The following is a 23,251-nucleotide window of genomic DNA, read 5'->3' on the forward strand; positions in this document are numbered from 1 at the left end:
CTAGTGAGGCAGAGGAAGAGAGATGTTCTGTGGCAGGGGAGTTCCCTAACATTAAAACTTCTGGAAGTTGTGCTTCTGATGTTCTTTCTCTTTTCTGTCTTTTTCTGCTTCCCTCATTACACTCACTGAATGTTTTCCTTACAAGAAACTTGTCCAAGGATGATTGTTTTTGCCTGTGCATTAAAATGTTTTTAAAGTGAGACATAGCATTGTCATTCAACAGATTTATAACACAGTTTGTCAAGATGATAATTTCAAGAAAAGGTTTACACTTTCCCTCATTTTGCACACATTTCTTTTAATAGAGAACTAGATTTAGGCATACCAAACACTGTAACAAGAGCTGACACTCAGGTACCACTCTCATATTTAGCTGTGAGTTCTTTCTTCATCTGTATCGTGATTCTAACCGTTGTTCTTTTTGATTGGCTCATATCACAAACTATCATAGGTGTCATGGTGACTTATTTACAATAAGAATATAAAAATATCCAAGAGAAAAGTGTAGTAGGTTGTGCACTGAACAACAGCTATGGTGAAACTGATGCATCAGGGACGCGTGTTTACATCTGAATGCCGAGCAAAACAGACGAATACCGAACATGAACACAGCGTCTGAATACCGAAAAGTGCAAATTATGAGCAGTGCAAACACCGAGGCTCCTCTGTACAAAGAAATTATGTAAATATTATATAATTTGTATTGGTAAATACAGTACAGTACTGTAATATTGCTTTTTGTTGTAAATTCTTCTAGCTTAACCAAATATTTTTTTCCACAGGATAACAAGCCAGAGGAATGTTCAGTGTGTTTTAACAATTATGATGACAATCAGCTACGGCCTCGCACACTGCCGTGCGGCCACACATTCTGCTCCCAGTGTATTAACAATGCTAACAAGAATGGGCAGCTGACCTGCCCCAGGTGCCATGCCCAGCACGCTGCCACAGCTGCTACTCAGTTCCCAATTAATTATGGTATGGAGGCCCTTATCAGAAAACTAAAAGGTATCGAGGTTGTACCAGAGAAAACTTTAACAGCAAAACCCATTAAAGCTCCTGCAAGAGGAATCAGCAAGAAGTTACATTCCATGGTGGAGGAGCAGAAAAACAGCATCAGCAGCCTCATTATTAGCTGTGAAGAGGTACTGTCCCAGCTGGGGGAGTACCGGGGCAGCTGGGGGACTGGAAGACTCACCACCTCCAGCTCCAGGACAGACTCTATGCTCTGGTAGAGCAGAACAAGTCAGCAATGAAGCTCTTGGAACTGGAGGATACCAGTGTGGTGGATATGACAACACAAGGAGAGGAAGGGAAGACTCAGCTGCAGGCCATGTTGGGGAGCCTCGACACAGTCAACTTAGCGCAGGAAGTATTCATGATCATCAATGAAGTTGACCAATGCAACATGGAGGTAGAAAATTGGCTCAAGAAGTGCCAGGAACTCTTCCCAGATGTCAAGACAGTCCACACCTCAGTGAAGGTACGCTGCTGAAGGTCACATTCTCACCCAACTGAGTGTAGTATTGCCTCTATATAAACACTTTTGACATGGACACACATCAAGATGAGAGTAGACTTTATATAGGAAACATTTTGCTCTAACACTTGTAACATTTTATTAATAAAATCAACTGTCATGTTGGTGTCTCTCTACACTGTGGTCAGTGTAGAGAAACATTACTTATATTGTCAAATTACTTTACTCAGTCTGATGCTTCATTATAGTCCTGTTACTTTACTCAGAGCCTGATGCTTCATTGTAGTGCAGGTTCCATATAAATGTTTGTGTTGGTAATGACAGGTACAGGAGACCATCAGGGAGGCCCTGGAGATGATGACCACAGAGACAGGTGCCACAGCTGACCCCGTACACCTGGGAGACTCAGCCTCCACCATTAATGTTTGTGTTGGTAATGACAGGTGCAGGAGACCATCAGGGAGGCCCTGGAGATGATGACCACAGAGACAGGTGCCACAGCTGACCCCGTACACCTGGGAGACTCAGCCTCCACCATTAATGTTTGTGTTGGTAATGACAGGTGCAGGAGACCATCAGGGAGGCCCTGGAGATGACGACCACAGAGACAGGGGCCACAGCTGACCCCGTACACCTGGGAGACTCGGCCTCCACCATTAATGTTTGTGTTGGTAATGACAGGTCCAGGAGACCATCAGGGAGGTTCTGGAGATGATGGCCACAGAGACAGGTGACACAGCTGACCCCGTGCACCTGGGAGACTCAACCTCCACCATTAATGTTTGTGTTGGTAATGACAGGTGCAGGAGACCATCAGGGAGGCCCTGGAGATGATGACCAGAGACAGGTGCCACAGCTGACCCCATACACCTGGGAGACTCAACCTCCAGCATCATGAATAAAGTTCAGGAAATCACTGGAGAGATCCCCCAGAAGCAATTAACAGTAAGTTTTTTCATTTTCTCATAGGTCATGGCACAAGATATTGAGTTGCATTTTGAGGATAGGAAGCCTGTTCTTAGGTTTATCTGGGTCCCCCGAGGTCAACTACTGACTTCACCTAATATGCAATACACAATAGTTGCCTAACTCCTGGATAAATATTTACTGGTAGGTGAACAGACCCAACTGGTGAAAGGAAACATGTGAACCATTTCTGTCCTGCATGGTGATTGAACCCATGATCCTCTATTGAACCCGGGATCCTGGCCCCCTCACAGAGACACAGAGAGCAGGTGACACTCCACCAACCTACTGGGAAAGCATCCAGGAAGACAGTGAACCAAAACAGACCACTGATGGGTTCGAAGAGACTGAAGCCTTGAAACTGCCAACAAACTCCCAAACAATGCCAGCACCAACCCCCCTGCCAGTAGAGGGGGGCTGAAGCTACAGGTCCAGCACCAACCCCCTGCTAGTAGAGGGGGGCTGGAGCTACAGGTTCAGCACCAACCCCCGGCCAGTAGAGGGGGAGCTGGAACCACAGGTCCAGCATCAACCCCCTGCCAGTAGAGGGGGGGAGCTACTTGTCCAGCACCAACCCCCTGCCAGTAGAGGGAGCTGGAGCTACAGGTCCAGCACCAACCCCCTGCCAGTAGAGGGGGGGGGGGACTGGAGCTGCTGGTCCAGCACCAACCCCTTGCCAGTAGAGGGGGGGGGGCTGGAGCTACAGCACCAACCCCCTACCAGTAGAGGGGGAGCTGGAGCTACAGGTCCAGCATCAACCCCTGTCAGTAGAGGGGGGCTGAAGCTACAGGTCCAGCACCAACCCCCTGCCAGTAGAGGGGGGGTGGCTGGAGCTACAGGTCCAGCACCAACCCCCTGCCAGTAGAGGGGGGGGGGGCTGGAGCTACAGGTCCAGCACCAACCCCCTGCCAGTACAGGTGGGCTGGAGCTACAGGTCCAGCACCAACCCCCTGCCAGTAGAGGTGGGCTGGAGCTACAGGTCCAGCACTAACCCCCTGCCAGTAGAGGGGGGCTGGAGCTACAGGTCCAGCACTAACCCCCTGCTAGTAGAGGGGGGCTGGAGCTACAGGTCCAGCACCAACCCCCTGCCAGTAGAGGGGGGCTGGAGCTACAGGTCCAGCACCAACCCCCTGCCAGTAGAGGGGGGCTGGAACTACAGGTCCAGCACTAACCCCCTGCCAGTAGAGGAAGCCTGGAGCTACAGGTCCAGCACCAACCCCCTGCCAGTAGAGGGGGGCTGGAGCTACAGGTCCAGCACTAACCCCCTGCCAGTAGAGGAAGCCTGGAGCTACAGGTCCAGCACCAACCCCCTGCCAGTAGAGTGGGGGGGGGGCTGGGGCTACAGGTCCAGCACCAATTCCCTGCCAGTAGAGTGGGGGGGGGGGCTGGGGCTACAGGTTCAATGCATGAAAATGAATAATTATATATATACTACTGTACCTATATATTATTACCCTACTAAAAAATACTGTTACGTTTGTTATTTACCATATTGTTGGAGTTATGGCCATCTTGAAGTCTCATGGAGTTGTGAATGCTGAACAGTAAATACGCACTGTAGTGTATTATACCGTTAGCACTGTGTTGATTAAGTAGTTCTGCTGTATGTTGAGTACTACAATACAGTTTACGAAAACTATTGTACACTAAAATTACTGCAACTTTAATTTTAATACTATGTACACACTTAAAACTCGTGCTGGGTACAGCTGTGTTCGTGCTGGGTACAGCTGTGCTCGTGCTGGGTACAGCTGTGCTCGTGCTGGGTACAGCTGTGTTCGTGCTGGGTACAGCTGTGCTCGTGCTGGGTACAGCTGTGCTCGTGCTGGGTACAGCTGTGTTCGTGCTGGGTACAGCTGTGCTCGTGCTGGGTACAGCTGTGCTCGTGCTGGGTACAGCTGTGCTCGTGCTGGGTACAGCTGTGCTCGTGCTGGGTACAGCTGTGCTCGTGCTAGGTACAGCTGTGCTCGTGCTGGGTACAGCTGTGCTCGTGCTGGGTACAGCTGTGCTCGTGCTGGGTACAGCTGTGCTCGTGCTGGGTACAGCTGTGCTCGTGCTGGGTACAGCTGTGCTCGTGCTGGGTACAGCTGTGCTCATGCTGGGTACAGCTGTGCTTGTGCTAGGTACAGCTGTGCTCGTACTAGGTATGGCTGTGCTCGTGCTGGTACAGCTGTGCTCGTGCTGGGTACAGCTGTGCTTGTGCTAGGTACAGCTGTGCTCGTACTAGGTATGGCTGTGCTCGTGCTGGTACAGCTGTGCTCGTGCTAGGTACAGCTGTGCTCGTGCTGGGTACAGCTGTGCTCGTACTAGGTATGGCTGTGCTCGTGCTGGGTACAGCTGTGCTCGTGCTAGGTACAGCTGTGCTCGTGCTGGGTACAGCTGTGCTCGTACAAGGTATGGCTGTGCTCGTGCTGGGTACAGCTGTGCTCGTGCTAGGTACAGCTGTGCTCGTGCTGGGTACAGCTGTGTTCGTACTAGGTATGGCTGTGCTCGTGCTAGGTACAGCTGTGCTCGTACTAGGTATGGCTGTGCTCGTGCTGGTACAGCTGTGCTCGTGCTAGGTACAGCTGTGCTCGTGCTGGGTACAGCTGTGCTCGTACTAGGTATGGCTGTGCTCGTGCTGGGTACAGCTGTGCTCGTACTAGGTATGGCTGTGCTCGTGCTGGGTACGGCTGTGTTCGTGCTGGTTGATTTTCTGCTACTAGTTCTTGCAAAATATTGCTTCATTTTTGGCATTAATAAAGCACTATTAGTAAACCCCCGAGACATTTGTTGTATATCAATACAGCTGTAGTAAAAAAAAATGTACATTCCACGATTATTCTTCCTCTGGTGGTTAAATACTGTACGTCAATCGCAGACAAAGCTAAGGACCTGGGTGCATACTGTACAAACGCAGAATAGGTCAATACATACACCCTACAGTAGGCTGGTGTTTAAGCTAGATCCAGTAACAAATTTCTCTCAAATATTGGATTTACATCAAATTATAAATTTTTGGGTTATATATTTAGTTTAGCAACATTATTACGATAACAAGAGCTATAAAAATACTTATTTTAGAACAGATTTATTAAGTTCATTATTTCGAAGTCGTAGGTCACAGAACTGTGGTGACGAAATCGATCAAAAGAAGCATGGTGTTGTGTTCGATTTCCAGTAACATAAATTTCTCTCATATATTGGATTTACATCAAATTATATATTTTTGGGTTATATATTTAGTTTAGCAACATTATTATGATAATAAGAGCTATAAAAATACAGTACTTATTTTAGAACTGATTTATTAATTTTATTTAGAAGCCATAATCCACTGAACTATGGTGACGAAATCGAACGAAACACGCATGGTGGTGTGCACACGGAATAGACCTGTCCACTCGCGCTGGACTTGTGAGCTGCTAATAACATAATTTCTCAAATAGCAGATATCTATCATATTACAGTATATTTTTGGTTGTACTGTATTTAGTTTAGTTTAATTAAGATAATAGTTATTAAAACAGCAGTTTTAGAAATGATTTATTAATCTGAAACGTTCAAAGTTATGGGTCACTGAACTATGACAACACAGACGAAAGTGAGTGAAACCTCACTGTAAAGTGAGTAAAACCTCACTGTAAAATGAGGTTTACAGTACAGTAGTCCCTTATCTGTCCACCCTCACTCATCTTGTTTCATCACAGAAAATGTATCTAAGAAGATTTCAACACGTTGGCTAGCTAGTCACGCTTCAGCCTTTAAATTAATTTACAAAGATACGTGTGCCACAAATCAGTGAACGAAAATCATTGAAAATCAGTTGTTCACTTGTGTGTACCACTCTGACTGGTATTTGGTTAATATGCGTCACTTCTTGTGTGGACCATTCTGGCTGGTGTTTGGTTCATATGGTTCACGTGTTGAGTGGTCCACTTGTGTGATCCAACTTGTAATATGAAGGAATTATTAATTATAACCTGTGATGGAATGGGAAAGTTTTCCACCAGTCTGTGAACTCTGTCCCAACATCGTAAGCTTGTGGACCACTTGTGGACACCTTGTGGACTACTTGTACTCACCTAGTTGTGCTTGCGAGGGTTGAGCTCTGGCTCTTTGGTCCCGCCTCTCAACCGTCAATCAACAGGTGCTCTATCATATCTACACTTGAAACTGTGTATGGAGTCAGCCTCCACCACATCACTTCCTAATGCATTCCATTTGTCAACCACTCTGACACTTGTGGACCACTTATGAGGTCCATTTGTGTGGTCCACTTGTGTAATTGAACTTCTCATATGAGGGAATTATTAATTGTAATCTGTGATAGAATGGGAAAGTTTTCCACCAGTCTGTGAACTCTGTCTCGACATTGTAAGCAAATCCAAACATCCCTGCTTCGGCGAACCATTGTTCATCAAAGCGGGTGAATAAATCCGGCCTGAAAAGTGTGCGAACTAGCCGGAGATTCGTTGAATCGGGGTACGTTGAATCAAGGTTGTACTGTACTCAAATTGTATGAAGGTTGGGACATACCCAATCACAGGCGAGTAGGCCTCTGACATCATTTCATACAGACCCGGCACTTGCCGCTCTCAAAGCAGGCCTCAATAATCTCACGAGACTAGAGTAGGTAGGACCTTGGCAGGCTCGCATCTATACCGCGTTGCCTTTATCCAATAAACTACGGAATTGAACTACTGTGTATTCTCTACATCCAAGCAAGCACCGTACAACAAAAGGTAACAAATACTGGTAGCAGCTGTGGGATTCAGAATTAATTTTCTGGGTGACGATAATTCAAGTACCCACTTTGTCATGTGTCTCCAGCCGCCTCCCACCACCGCCACCATCTACGCAGCAATATCCAATGATATTGTACTAACTAGTCCGGGGTCCTACCATCAACCACTACTCTAGGTCAACGTTCTCAGAAGTAAGGCACAATATTTACAAGTGAGAACACAGTTTCCTCAGTGAGGGGAGAGGAATTCGCCGCCAGCCATTTTTGAATTTCTCGCGAACCTGCACCATCTACCATCATCACCCAAGCCGACAGCATCAAGCCTTGTGTGTATTTTCCAGCTAGCGCTCTCATCGTCAATCATCGTCTCCAGCTTCAAATGCTCATCAGAGGTGTTGTACAGTTTTATTTTTTTGAAGATAGACTGTTGTTATCCTGTGTTTGAGTTGTGATGCCACCAGCCTCACCACCGCCATCCTCACCGCCACACATGTCACCCCTGCTACATCACTCTGCTGTGAACTCCTGTCTACACTCCTGCCTAGCACATCGTGCTTCCTTCGCCATCATCGACACAATATCGTCGTGCTCCCGACATCACTTGTAGTGTGGAGTTCCCCTGAGCTTCGCGCCACAGCCGCAAGGAGCGTCACTGTCACCCCAGATGTATACAAACATCATGTGTGTGCTGGAAAAAATAAGCTCATTAGCACTAGAAATATGTTCAAACCGCATACCCCCTAAGAAAAAAGAGGAAGAGATGCAGATTGGAACGGGAACGTCATTCTCTTTATAGGCGAAGAAAACGAATCATGGAACAACTTGAGAGTCGCACCCTATCTCAAGAACGGCAAAGGTTAGGTAGAGAAATAGAAACTATTGAATTAAAGCTACAAGAATCATACAAAACCCAGGAGAGACGAAGAGAGCAAAAGGTCATTAGTGAAATAGAGAGAAATCCAAAATACTGTAGACACGCGATTATCCAGAATCGGACCATCCGGAAAATGCCTTTATCCGGCTAAAATCGTGGCAGGATAAAGTTATCTCGCTATCCAGCAGAAATGTCCATGGGAGCCGGAAAAGCGGGTGTTTGGCCAGATCAGTGGCCTGACTCGTTGTACACCACCACCGGGAAGGGAGGGAGTCACCCCTCACTGCTGTTCACTTCCTCTGCCCCGCCCACATTCACTTTCCCTCTCTCCCTCCCCAAGAGATCCTTCTGTAGGTGGCCGTAGATTGCCAGCCTGGAGAATTTCCATCTAATACAATAAAGCATTCATGAAACAAGTATTTTTATCACTTTTTATTATTCTAATAATATTGCTAAACAAAATCTGTAACCAAAAATATATATGATCATGTACTGTACATCCAGAATTTAAGAAACAATTCTGGCTACCGGTGACTAGTGTAGGGTTATCTGAGTGAGCCCATCCCTCTCCCCCAACACCGACACACCTCCCCCCACCCGCCCCACATCCCATACACACACTGCTTAAAGGTCACAGTTCAACTGTCCATAATTCCCTCCCTAAGGGAAGGAGGGAGGGAGTCAATCAGGAAGGGAAGGGAAGGAGGAAAGGAGAAGTGCTGAGTGTGTGGGGTAACAAATGTGACTCGCTTAAGCTTACCAAGGAAGGTGGCACTGGGGTGTTGCAAGAATTATATTGCTTTCTTATTGCTGTGGAGAGCTAGTTACGAATATAAAATAACACACTATAATAGTTAAATAGTACAGTACATTATTTGGTTTGCTATTTATTCATTAAAATATTTACAAGAAAATCAAATGGGATTTAACAGAACTTAAGGTGATGTACGATGATGTTAAAAGTCATCGTACAGAACACCCGTGTCGACACACTTGGAGGGAAGATGGGAAGGCCAGCATGAGGTGGGAAGGGGGGGGGGGTCCAGGCAGGACGTGTGATCTGTCTCTGTCCAGTCTCGCCCACTCACCTACTTGTTCACCCACCTGCCTGCATGCCCACCTACCACCTGCTACCCCACCCCCTGTTTACCCACCTGCCTGCATGCCCTCCTGCCAACCCACCCACCTGCTCACCCACCTGCCCGCTTGCCCACCTGCCTGCCTACATGCCCTCCAACGCATCCACCTGCTCACCCACCTTCCCCCCTCCCCATCCGGCCCGTTGGCGCCGTGAGGGAGCTTAGTGGTCGGCTGCTGGAGTGTGATGCTCCAAGGGGCAGTCCTCTGCCCTTTTGTGGCTTTATGCTTTTGCTGCTGTCTTCTCCAATTGTACTGGATCGCTTTTCCTTTTCCTTATGTATCGTTTTTCTCCCCCCTCTTCTCCTATCTGCTTGTCGTTTCCTGCCGATCTTTTGCTTGTTTTGGTTATTCTTTTGGACTTCTTCTATTTTGACGTCCAGATGCTTGAGGAGGCATACTCTTGCACCCGTAGAACTGTAGTACCCGTCGTCGAGAGCGAGGGGAACCTTTTATTGTCAATCCCCCTTTCGTCGCTGAACCCGATCTCGACGGACTGATGGTTCTTAAGGTGGCGTTTGTGGGGCGTATACTCACGACGCACCCCTAGGGGGCCCCGACATGATTGGCGATAGCTTCTTGTTGGGTGTCCTGCCTCTAATTGTGGCTCCATGGTGGGTGTGGGGGCACATCCGTGAATGAATGTTTTTCTTTTCGTATCCATGTCATATTCTGTTCCTCTTTTACCTTCTGAGGCCCATAGGGTGGGCGACCAAGCCCCTGAGTCGGTCCGTATTGGAAGACCGGGCTCTGTAGCCCCCACTGCATTGGGCCCTGACCTTGCTCCTCCTTTGACCTTTCTGACTACTCCCCTCAGCTCCCCTCCCTCCTCTGTGGTTGGGTCGAGCCCCAAGCCCCCAATGGTGACCACCTTGTCCCCTGGCACGGCTCAGTCTCTAGTTGTGACTACTGCGCCTTTTAACCCTTTCTCTCTGGGGGTTCTCAACACCATCCTCGACACAGACACACTCGCTCGATTCCTTCCCGTACTGATGCGTATCAAGCCTTGTTTGGTCCTGCTTCGTGGGCCAAATACTTTGATCTCCCTCTTGATTCTGTGCCTCCTGACGATTTCTCCCTCCATTGGCACCTTGTTGATTCCATAGATGCCTCTGTTACTTTCCACCCCACCCGTCTTGATACATGAATCGTTGCTGCTCCTTATCAGGATGCAGCCTCCTGCTTGGCTGCCTTGTCCTGCCTTGGGGGGACCCCTGTTCGGGTCTCCAAGAATGATCAGTTGAATGCCAGTGTTGACACTATGCTCCTCCCATCCCATGTTGCTACCGGTGTTCGGAATCTCCAGGACTGCCACGAAGATATTCGTCATATCCTTGATGCCCAGGGCCATTCTGTCCTCCAGGTAGACTCGTTTACTCGTCCCCCTCGTGGTCGTCGCCGTCAACCCCTTCGGGTTGTGAAGATTACCTTTGATGGTAGGACCCTTTCGCCCGCTCTCATTCTTGCTGGTGCCAGGTGCTCCGTCCAGGAGTACATTCCCTCTCCTTGGCTCTGTAACAAGTGCTGGAGGTTTGGGCATGGTGCCCTCTGCTGCTCTGGAACTGTCTCTCTCTGTCCTTTGTGTGGGGGGCGAAGGTCACTCTAAATCGGAGTGAACCCTAAATTCTCCCCAGGCTCACTGCCTCAATTGCAGTGAGGCCCACCCTACCTTCTCCCGTGCGTGTTTACATTACAAGTTTGAGGCAGCCGTCCTCAACTTGAAGCACCGGAAACATTTTTCTTTTCCTGAGGCGCGGCTCCATGTTCGCCGGCTCCCACCTTATGCTAATGTCTCTTATGCTCGCATGTTGCACTCTTCCTCTCATTGTCCTTCCCACCTTCCTCTGACTCAAAACCGTTTCCAGGCCATGGACCCTAATACGCCCTCCGCCTCCTCCTCTGTTTCTTTGAGTTCTGTCCCGAAGGGTCCCCCTCCTGGTCCTCTATCTGGGGTTCCCCTTCCTTCTGCCCGGTCTGTCATGTTTCCTGTGTCTTCTTCCTCGTCTCCCTCCGATCCTCCTTCCCATCCTTCTCCTCCGTCTATTGGCTCTCCACGCCGCCTGTCAGTATGGGCTTATGTCCATCGCTCTACCAACGGCCGTCGTGTATGCTCTTGTTCTGCTTCTCTTGTTGAGACGCTGGAATCCGTTGCCCAGTACGTAGTTGCTGGGACACCTGTCTCTGAGTCAGAAGCGTAAGCCTGGCTCCTCTCCTTCCTCCTCCCCGGCGGGTAAAAAGGCTTCACTTTCTTCCTCGCCCCTACTTCTGACTCTCTCGCTCTGTCCCCTCCCGTTTCGGTGGTTGCACCCCCTGTTCCTATTAGGGAGGTCTCTTTGGCCCCCACTTCCCTCTTGGTTGGTGCCCTTGCTGAGGTGCATCCCCTGGTTTCTGCCCCTCCTGCTGCTGTCCTTGACCCTCGATTATCCCCTCTTCCTCCTCTGGACCCTACTCGTCTGCCCCTGGTCGGTCCTCTAGCTCCTTTCCCTTCTTCTTTACTCAGTTTACCCATGCCCCCTAACCCTGACTTCACTGACCCTGACCCTGATCTTCATTAATGTGCCGTGTTCCCTTTTCAGCTTTGTTTCTTCGTTGTTCTCTGTTACTGTCCTTCCTTTTCTCGTCGATGTCAATTCTTCAATGTAACATTCGCGGTTATTACGCCAATTTCCTTGAACTCCAGCTTCTGATTTCGCAGTTTTTGCCCATTTGTGTCTGTCTCCAGGAGCCGATGCTTGGTGCTCGTCCTGGTCGCTTTCGTGGCTATTCATTTCTCTTCCCCCCCTTCCCCCAGCTGTTGCTGGGGCTCCTAACTCTTCTGTTCTCTTGATTCGCTCTGATGTTCCCTTTGTCCCCTTACTTTTTCCTTCGCCTCTCCGTTGTTCTGCTGCTCGTATCTTTGTGAGAAAATGGTACACCGTTTGTTCCATTTATCTCCCCCCGAGTGTCCCACTTTCTCTTCTCGATCTGAAACACTACTGGACTCCTTGCCGGAGCCTGTGCTCCTGCTGGGTGATTTCAGTTGTCGTCATTCCCTTTGGGGTGATGTTCTGACGAACACCCAGGGTCGCCTTCTTGAGCCGTTCATCCTCTCTTCTTCCCTGTCTCTCCTGAATTCTGGTGAGCCCACGCATTTGGACTCTCGGACTCGCACCCTTTCCTGTCTTGATCTTTCTCTTTGCTTGTCTTCTCTTTACTTAGATTTCACATGGCAGGTTCTTGATGACCTCTATGGCAGTGACCATTTCCCCATCCTTGTTACCTTTTTCTCTATTCACCCTCCGCACTCACTCCCTAAGTGGCAGTTTGCTAAGGCAGATTGGAACCTATTTATCCTCAGTGTTGGTCTCTCTGACCTCTCCCTTCTGCCTCTCCCTCGCTCTCTCCTCCTTTTCCATGACACCATCTTCGACGCTGCCCTCCGCTCTATTCCTCGATCTTCCTCTCGGGGCCCATGGAAGTGCGTTCCCTGGTGGAATACAGACTGTGCTCGGGCTGTCCGCTGTAAGCGTGCAGCCTAGAAGAGACACCGCCGCCGGCAGACTGCCGATTCTTTTCTTTTATTTCGGAAGGCAAGTGCGGTGGCCCATAGGGCCATCCCTACGGCTAAATGTGAATATTGTTCGTCTTATGTCTCCACCATTACATAGAAAACTCCTCTGCCACAGATCTGGAAGTGTATCCGCAAGATAGCGAGTAAGTTCGTTCCCAATGTCTCACCGGTCCTTTACCTCCGTGGTACTCTTGTGGCGAACCCGTTGCAGGTCACTACCAAACTAGGTTCCCACTTTTCTTCTGTTAGCTCTGGTTTTCATCTTCCCCAATCTTTCCTTCTTCATAAACGTGTTCTTGAATCTTGTCCTTTGGATTTCTGTACTCATCTTCGCCTTCCCTTTAACGATCCCTTCTCTCTCTCTGAACTTCCGTCTGCCCTGGCCCTCTGCGGTTCTACGGCGGCGGGCTCTGATAGCATTCATTATGAGATGCTTTGCCATCTCCCTCCATACACGTCTCAGTATTTACTGAGTCTGTATAATCGGATCTGGGAGTCATCATTAGTCCCTGAGGACTGGCTCGATACCGTTGTCCTCCCTGTTCACAAACTAGGGGTCTCTGGGAACATCCCGTAAGGAATTCTGCCCTATTGCCCTCACAAGTTGTGTTTGCAGACTCTTTGAACATATCGTTAACGTTCGTCTGATGTGGTTCTTAGAACACCCATCACCACCTCTTCCCTCCTCAATTTGGTTTCAGCAAGAGCCACAGCACGACAGATGTCCTGGTGAACTTGGAGGTCTATATTCGTACTGCATTTGCTGCGAAGACCTCCGTTGTTGCCGTCCTTTTTGACCTGGAGAAGGCTTACGACACCACTTGGCGATATCATATTCTTTCCCAACTTCATTCTTTTGGCCTTCGTGGTCATCTCCTTCTCTTTCTCCGCAGCTTCCTCTCTCGTCGTTCCTTTCGGGTGCGCCTTGGTACCGCTCTCTCTGCCTCTTTCAGCAATACGAAGGTGTGCCCCAGGGTAGTGTTCTGAGCACTACTCTTTTTCTGGTTGCCGTCAATGGTCTTCTTTCCTCTCTTCCTTCAGGCGTCTTCTCCGCTCTCTATGTCGATGATCTTACCCTTTCCTGTTAGGGTGATGATTCACCTCTCCTTCAAAGCCGGCTTCAGCATGCGATTGATGCCATGTCGTCTTGGGCCACCGATCATGGCTTCAGGTTCTCTATGTCTAAGACTTGTGCTATGACTTTTACTCAGAAGCGTGTCTTTCTTTGTCCCTTTATGGTCACCCCATTGTGTACAAGGATTCCGCTAAGCTTTTGGGGTTGATTTTTGACACTCATTTGTCTTGGTCGCCCTATATCTCTTACCTCTGTGTTGAATGCTCTGGTTGCCCTGCTTACTCGTCTGCTTCTCCTTCTACTCTTCCCCGTCTTGATGCTATGCACCATACTGAGTTGCGCCTCAGTTCTGGTGCCTTTCGTTTGACTCCCATCCTCAGCTTGTATGTTGACACTGGCTTCCTATCTCTCCAGGACCGCCATGATCGCTACTGTCTTCGCTATCTTGCTCGGTCCTTGCAACATCCTTCCTCTCGCTTCTGTCGTGCTTTAACTTTTGCCCCTCCTGCGGTTCCTGTTTCTCTTCACCACCTCCCTTTTTCTGTCCGGTTATCTCGCTTACAGGATTCTCTCTCAGTTCGTATTTCTAATATTTCTCTTCATGTTGTTCCTTTTTTTGCCCCCGTGGAGAGTCCCCCTTCCGCAGTTTTGTACATCCTTAACCCTTTAGTTGAGCATCGCATCATATGATGCTTTGACCGACTTGCAGTAAATTGCGCATCGCATCATATGATGCTTTGGAGTTCTGCGCAAGATTTGAAAGGCCCGCAGGGTATAGGGGATCCCCATACGCTGCCCAGGGGCGATAGTAAACAGCCTCCATTTTGAAAAAAATTCCAGCTTACGCTACTATTGCGTGGGAGGCCTCAGTTACCCAGCAGCCACCATGTCGAGCGCACGGCCAAACGCTTCCCGGGCACGCCCCACGCAATCACTCACCCAAGAGCAAATAACCAGTGAATTATTTTCCGATGGTGAGGAAAGTGACTTTGATGACTCTGATATTGATAAAGACTACACACAATTAACTGATGATGATAGCACGGACAGTGAAAATGGGATACAGCCGCCTCCCATGGCGAGGCCTATACGCTCACCCATGCCACCTCGCCCAGTGTCTACTCCAATTCACCCTCGACCACACAGTTCCTGTGCTTATTTAGAGTCTGAGGATATTTTCGGTGATGAGTCAGAGGAAGGTGACTCTTTTTCTGGTTTTAGTGAAGTGGAATCAGATCATAGTGTTACTGTGCCTGTTGCCAGTACCAGTGGTGATACCGGGATAGATTTTGTCACATCAGCAGCGTCTCGCCCAGCCAAGCGCTGGCGCATGGAACAACATGTGGCACCAAGACCCTCATGTTCACGTGCTTCTACCTCTCGTGCACGTAGCAGCCGTACTGTGCATAGATGGGCTTCAGCTCCTGGTCCACGGGGTACATCGCTTCCTCGTCATAGTGCCTCTGTTCAGTCCCCTGCATCTCGCAGGACACCAGGTGTACTAGTGTGGAGTGATGGTGCTGGTTTTATTCCCTGAATTCCTGCCTTTGACAATAAAGACATAGAGATTACAGAGCTTTTCCCTGATAATGGAGAGGATATGAGTGTGATTATTTTACAACATTCTATGATGAGCCGCTCATGGAATATATTATACACCAAACGAACCTTCATGCGGCTCATCTCATTAGAAGAGAGATAACAGAATTTTCACGATTGCAACGTTGGAAAACCGCCAGTGTAGGTGAAATGTATGTGTTTCCAGCGATATGTATGTTGATGAAACACTGTGTCAAACACGCTATCACAGATTACTGGAGCAAAGATCTGACTATTCCAACACCTTTCTTCGGGAAATATATGTCCCGAGGCAGATTTCAGATACTCCTCAGGTGTCTGCATTTTGCAAGTAATGAGGACCGGACAGAGGATGATAGACTTTGGCGAGTGAGGCACTATATGAATGAAGTGATTGGAAAATTCAGAGATTTTTACGTACCAGCACAGAAGCTGGTGATTGACGAATCCCTTGTACTTTTCAAAGGACGTGTTTCATTCAAGCAGTATATTCCCTCCAAATGAAACAGATTTGGATTGAAATTCTTTGTACTGTGTGACTGTGAAACAGGATACGTGTTACACATGATTCTGTATTCAGCTAGTGATGTAGACATTCCCGGTAACGATGAACATGGTTTCTCTGGTAGTGTGGTGACATTGCTGATGGCACCATGGATGAACAAGAGGCACATCCTATACACAGATAATTACTATACAAGTCCATTGGTAGCTAGGTTCTTGATTGAAAATAGAACCGGATTGGTTGGCACAGTAAAGGCACGAAGAAGGGAAATGCGTGTTTGGCGGTGGACTTGCAGTTGGTGTGTGCCAGGTACGGAAATGTGATCAAATACTCTCGGTACAGTGGAAAGATAAGAGAGAAGTGAACCTGCTGACAACCGTTCATGAGGGTACACTGTTGAATAGTGGCAAGGTGCACCGTGTAACGAGAGAACCAGTATATAATCCAGATTGTGTTCTTAACTACAATATCAACATGCGTTTGATTGATAAGGCTGACATGATGATTGGCACTATCGAGTGTGTGCTGAAAACATTGAAATGGACGAAAAAAGTGTTTTTCCATCTTGTTGACATGAGCATGTTGAACTGCTATAATTTGTATCTGGTGAAAACTGGACGTAAACCTGTTTTCCGTTCGTTTGCTTTTACACTTGCAACACAGTTATTAGCAAAGTTTGGTCAAGATGTCCCTGGCATACGAAGACAAATCATGAACCTTCAATCAATCATGACCAATCATGAAGGGGGCAACCTTCATTGTCCCCTTCTTACCAAGCAAGTAACTGACAAAAGATTAAACAATCCATGGCTCACAAGTGGCATTCTCAACTCAATCAACAAGAAACATGAATATGAAAAGAAACTTAGGATTAGCCTAGTTTCAAAGGAAGTAGCTAAAAGGTACTCATCAATGCTTACCAGTATCATAAGAAAGGCAAAACTTGCATATTATGTGAATAGATTTAATGAAGCAAAAGGCAACATGAAAAGCACTTGGAAAACAATCTCTAGTATCCTAGGAACTAAACAACACTCACATAACCAAATAAAACTCTACAAGGATGGGGATATACCGTCAACTGATTTAGAAATGGCAAATGAATTTAATAGTTTCTTTTCATCGGTTGGTGCTAATCTTGCCAGTAAAATCCCACAGACTCAGACACATATTAACACATATCTCTAAGGCAGCTATCCAAACTCTCTTCTCCTGTCACCAATCAGCCCAGCAGATGTTGTGTCCATCATACACTCTCTAAAAACCAAGGCAGCGAACACCAGTGAAATTCCATCCATTGTGTACAAGAGAGCCTCCCATGCCCTTGCCCCACCCATAGCCCTACTGTTCAACAAATCTATAGAGTGTCACACATTCCCTGATATCTTAAAAAAAGCAAGAGTAACGCCAGTCCATAAAGGAGGCAATCCGGCAGACATAAACAATTATAGACCAATATCAAATCTACCCAGTCTATCAAAAATATTTGAAAAAATTATTTACAAACAGCTCTATTTCTACCTCGTAAAATTCGACATACTCAGCCCCTGCCAGTTTGGCTTCCGGTCCCAAAAGAGCACCAACGATGCAATCATTAGTCTCCTTGACGTTATCTACTCAGCCCTTGACAAAAATGAGTTTCCGATTGGACTCTTCATTGACCTAAGAAAAGCCTTTGATACTGTTAATCACAACTACCTCTTACTTAAACTCCAGCATTATGGAATCCGAGGCCTTGCCCTTGACTACATCCGATCCTATCTTAGTTACAGACACCAATATGTAACCATCAATGATACAACTTCTTCCACTCTACCAATTACCATTGGTTTGCCACAGGGCAGCATCTTAGGACCTCTTCTATTTCTTATATATATAAACGATCTGCCTAATGTCTCTAATATTCTCAAACCTATATTGTTTGCTGACGATACTACCCTTATCTACTCAAACCTCAACCCACATACACTAAATAATGTTGTGAATAATGAATTAAAAAAAAGTCCACTTATGGATGTCAACGAACAAACTAACATTAAACATCGAAAAGACATACTACATCTTATTTAGAAGCAAATCATCAAATGCAATTCAACTACAGATAGACAACATTAACATCAGTAATAAAAATGATGGCAAGTTTCTTGGCCTATTCCTAGACAAGAGACTCAACTTCAGCACCCACATTCAACACATAACTAAGAAAGTCTCTAAGACAGTTGGTATACTCTCCAAAATCAGATATTATGTTCCTAACTCTGCTCTCCTCTCACTATATTATGCACTAATCTACCCCTATCTTAATTATGGTATCTGTGCATGGGGGTCTACCACTGCAAACCACCTTAAGCCCATCATCACACAGCAAAAATCTGCTATCAGAATAATAACTAACTCTGCTTTCAGACAACACTCAGCTCCCTTGTTTAAATCCCTAAACCTGCTAAATATTAACTCCCTCCACACATTCTCTAGTGTCAACTACAATTACAAAACCCTGTTCTTAAATGCAAATCATGCTCTGAAACTCTTCCTGGACAGATGTAATAGGACCCATTATCACCACACCCGAAATAAATATCTCTTTGATATCCCCAGGGTCAAACTTAATCTGTGTAAACACTCTATGCAAATTAAGGGACCTAGTCTATGGAACTCACTTCCTAGTAAATTGAAAAACTGTAAAACTTTTGCCTTATTTTAAAGCAAAACCAAAAAGTACCTAATTTCATCTTCTTAGTTTCCTATACTGAGCTTTAAATTTGCTCTGTACCTAGTGTTACCCAATCTCCTAATTTTTATGTATTTAACATAAATACATTTAACACCCAGGCTCGCTCACATAGATGCCTTTCAGCAACATAGACTAAAGAATTTGCCACCAGGTGGAAAGGGTGCAATAGGCCAATGTGCTTGCATAGTTTGTAAAACAACAGAACGAAGAGAACAGAAACGTAAAGTGGGGCAAACATGGTGTGAAGGGTGTGCAGTTGCATTGTGTGCTGTCAACTGCTTCAACGACTACCACTCTCCAAGAATTCTAAATGTGCAATAATAGTGCAAAAACCTGTACATAGTGCGTGCTTGTGTGTACATATAAAATAATGAACATTGTGATTACACAATATAATGGCGTAATGGAAAACGTTTGTGTGCACATGTGTATACTCGATGTATGCAACATTTATTGACAATAACTGTGAAGTAACATTATGTGCAACACAATTAGTGACTGATATTGCAAAGAATACAGGCCTAGACACTGTAAATAATGACGCAAAAATATATACGTGGCAACTCTGCTTGAAGACCGCATGCGCCGCCTCCGGGATGCACCGTGCATCAGTGAACATGCAAACTGTAACGTCATCACCCATCTTGTCAGCTGAATTACGTCGCCGGTAAGTACAATTGATTTTATTTTTTATTTTTCCCGTGATCAGGGAACACGACTTAACAGGTTAGGAAGAAATTTTTTTTTTTTTTTGTATGCGCCTGTAGGTGTCAAATGGTATATAGCCATGCGCCATTTAAGGGTTAACCCGCATCAGTAAAGCTTTTACCCCTCCTACGGTTCTAAAACGTGTTTTCCTTGAGCACGTTTCTTCTCACTCCCGCTCCGTTTCCGTCTTCACCGATGGATCTAAGTCTGCGGATGGTGTAGGCTACTCTGTTGTTTTCCTGATTGCACTTGTATGTGTCGCTTACCTCCGGAGACTAGCATCTTCACAGCGGAACTTAATGCTATTCTTTATACTCTTCGTCTCCTGCTTTCTTGTTGTCAATCATCCTTTGTAGTTGTTGTTAACTCTCGTAGTGCCCTCATGGCTCTCGGGTCCTTTAATCCGGTTCATCCAGTGGTTGTCGAGATCCGGCATTGGCTGTTTCATATTCACAGTAAATTTAAATCAGTTGAGTTTAGTTGGGTTCCCAGCCATATTGGTGTCTCTTTAAATGAGCGTGCGGATGCTGCCGCCAGGGAAGCTGTCCGCTCTTGTCCCATCTCTCGTAAAGGTATTCCTTATTCTGATTTTTACCCCGTTATCCATTCCTTCATCCTTACCCGTTGGCAGGCTTGTTGGTCTTCTGTTACTGGAAACAAACTGTGTACTCTTAAGAGTTTTGTGTCCTCGTGGCCGTCCTCCTACCACTGTAACCAGCGATGGGAAACGGCTCTGGCGAGGTTGCGTATCGGCCATACTCGCTTAGCTCATGGTCACTTGATGGAGCGCTGCCCTGCTCCTTATTGTCCAAATTACATTGTCCCTCTTACGGTCGTGCATATCCTTGTTGAATGTCCTGACTTCCGGGATAAGCGTGTGTCTTGTTTTCCGACAATCCCCGTGGTCGCTTGTCCCTCGATAGAATTCTTGGTGAGTCAGATACTTTTGATATCGTTCGCCTTATGCGTTTCTGTTCTCGTATTGGCATCCTTGGTGATATTTAGCACACTCTGATTATCCCATACATTTGATGGTGCTACATAGCGTTCCCGGTTTGGTGCCTTCTTTTCATAATTACTTACTCACCCACCTTCTTGCTTGCCCAAACCCACCCACCTGTTCTCCCACCTTCCTGCTCACCCACCCACCTGCCTGATAGCCCACCCACCCACCTTCCTGCTTCCCCACCCACCTGCCTGATAGCCCACCCAGCCACCTGTTCACCCATCTGCCTGGCTGCCCACCCAAATGCCTAGCTACCCACCTGAATACTCGCCCACCCACCCACCTGCTCACCCACCTACCTGCACACCCACCTGTTTGCCCCACCAGCCTGTATGCCCCTTTACCCACCTGCCAACCCACCTGTTCACCTACCTGCCTGCTCACCCACCTACCTGCCTGATAGCCCACGCACCTGCCAACTCACCCACCCACTTGCCTGCTCGAACCTGTTTACCCACCAAGCCCATCTGCCTGCCATCCACCCATCCAAAACCCACCTGCCTAAACCCGCCTGCCCACCCACCTGCCTGCCTGCCCACCTACCAGGTAACCACCCACACAGCCCCACACACTAATTAGTGTGTGTCAATTCAAATCATGAGTGTGGTATAAAAATTGTTGGAAATGGTCCTATTTGGACCCAGAGGTGAAAAAGTACTCTTATCCGGAAAACGTGATTATCTGGCTGGGGGTCCTTCCCATATAGTACGGATAATCGAGTGGAGGCAGTATATTTTCTCCTATGCAAAATCAAGATAAAAAAAAACACATCTAGTATCGGGCCCCTGCGAAAAGGAGATGGAACTTTCACTGATGACAACAAAGAAATGAGCAAAATACTGAGGAATCGGTACGACTCTGTTTTCAGAAAGCCACTAAACACACTGAAGATTGATAACCCAAATGAATTTTTCATGGATATGATACCAACATCAAATCATATACCAGATGTCACCCTGTCCCCTCTGGATTTTGAAGAAGCCATAAACAGTATGCCTATGTACTCTGCACCAGGCCCTGACTCTTGGAACTCCATATTCATCAAAAACTATAAAAAACCGCTATCGCAGGCCCTTCACATTCTTTGGAGACAAAGCCTAGATACTGGCATTATCCCTGAAATATTAAAAACAGCAGAGATAGCACCGCCCCATAAAGGAGGAAATAAGGCCGAGGCAAAAAATTTCAGACGGATAGCACTAACATCGCACATCATAAAAGTCTTTGAGAGAGTTCTAAGAAGTAAGATCACAAAATACATGGAATCACAGCATCTCCATAACCCCGGACAACATGGTTTCAGAACAGGGCGCTCTTGCCTATCACAGTTGCTGGACCACTATGACATGGCACTAGATGGCATGGAAGACATGAAAAATGCTGATGTAATTTACACAGATTTCACAAAAGCCTTTTACAAAAGTGACCATGGTGTTATTGCACATAAAATGCGTTCAAAGGGAATTACCGGAAAAATAGGCCGATGGATCTACAATTTCCTGACTAATAGAACCCAATGTGTAATAGTCAACAAAACAAAATCCGGACCATCAACCGTAAAGAGCTCAGTCCCCCAGGGTACTGTGCTTGCTCCAGTACTTTTTCTCATCCTCGTATCGGACATAGACAAAGACTCAACCTATAGCACTGTATCATCCTTTGCAGATGACACTAGGATTTTTATGAGAGTAGACAACATAGAGGACACGGCAGACCTCCAATCAGATGTCAATCAGGTCTTTCTATAGGCTACAGAAAATAACATGGTGTTTAACGAAGATAAGTTTCAGCTCATGCGCTACTGAAAAAATGAAAATATAAAAACGGAAACCACGTACAAAACTCGGTCAAATCATAACATAGAATAGAAAGGCAATGTAAAGGATTTGGGTGTACTGATGTCAGAAGACCTTACATTTAATGAACACAATAAAGTAGCCGTCACAACTGCAAGAAAAATGACAGGTTGGATAACCTTTCACACTAGAGATGCTATACCGATGATGATACTTTTCAAAACGCTTGTGCTCTCTAGAGTGGAGTACTGCTGCACAATGACAGCACCTTTCAAAGCTGGAGAAATTGCTGACCTGGAGAGTGTGCAGAGATCTTTTACTGCTAGAATCCACTCAATAAAACATCTAAACTATTGGGACCGACTAAAGAGCCTAAATCTGTATTCTCTTGAGCGCAGGCGGAAGAGATACATAATAATTTACACATGGAAAATAATAAAAGGGGCTGGTCCCAAACCCGCACACAGAAATTACAGCACATGAGACCAAAAGGCATGGCAGGATGTGCAGAATATCCCCGTTGAAGATCGGAGGTGCAACAGGTACTCTGAGAGAGAACTATCAACATCGGAGGCCCGAGACTGTTCAACACGCTTCCGCTACACATAAGGGGCATAACTAGCTGACCCCTCGCAGTGTTCAAGAGAGAACTTGACAAACACCTCCAAAGGATACCTGATCAACTAGGCTGTGACTCATACATCAGGCTGCGAGCAGCCGCGTCCAACAGCCTGGCTGACCAGTCCAGCAACCAGGAGGCCTGGTTGACGACCGGGCCGCGGGGTCGCTAATCCCCGGAATCACCTCAAGGTAAGGTGCCTCTTGACACCTTCATGACGTTTCTCCTATTTTGGCTACTGGTGAGTCTCATGATTTGCACCCCCCGTGATAAGTAATTGATAGATGAGCCTTCCTGTGCCATGTTCTAACAGTGATTTACATAATAATATCCACAACATCACATGTATTAAGCATTCAGTGACTTGTTAAATATTTTAGCTGATTCAGTACATTCACACAGTTCCCCTGAGTCATTTCAACATTTCCTGCTTCTCACAGTAATTCTATTGTTCATTAATTGTGTTACTAGTAAATTCAAAGTTCAGAGAAGTAAGA

General features: G+C 46.7%; 1 protein-coding gene across 2 annotated transcripts in view; it reads left to right on the forward strand.

Annotated features, from left to right (window-relative positions):
* Positions 1-787: 787 nt before the first annotated feature.
* LOC138372061 (peptidyl-prolyl cis-trans isomerase-like) overlaps positions 788-23,251 on the forward strand; it is a 63,056-nt gene continuing 40,592 nt past the window's right edge. Inside the window, exons 1-3 of one of the 2 annotated variants that reach the window (XR_011230671.1) lie at positions 788-1,483; positions 2,281-2,425; positions 2,595-2,828. Coding sequence is in view for 1 of the 2 variants with exons in the window: in XM_069337245.1 (XP_069193346.1) it covers positions 2,375-2,425 (51 nt within the window). In the remaining variant the exon portion in view is untranslated. Of the gene's footprint in view, positions 1,484-2,280; positions 2,426-2,594; positions 2,829-23,251 lie in introns of those variants that run through there. The other variant, XM_069337245.1, reaches the window with a different exon arrangement.

Source organism: Procambarus clarkii, chromosome 37 (assembly GCF_040958095.1).
Source record: "Procambarus clarkii isolate CNS0578487 chromosome 37, FALCON_Pclarkii_2.0, whole genome shotgun sequence".
NCBI classification, from domain to species: Eukaryota; Metazoa; Arthropoda; class Malacostraca; order Decapoda; family Cambaridae; genus Procambarus; species Procambarus clarkii.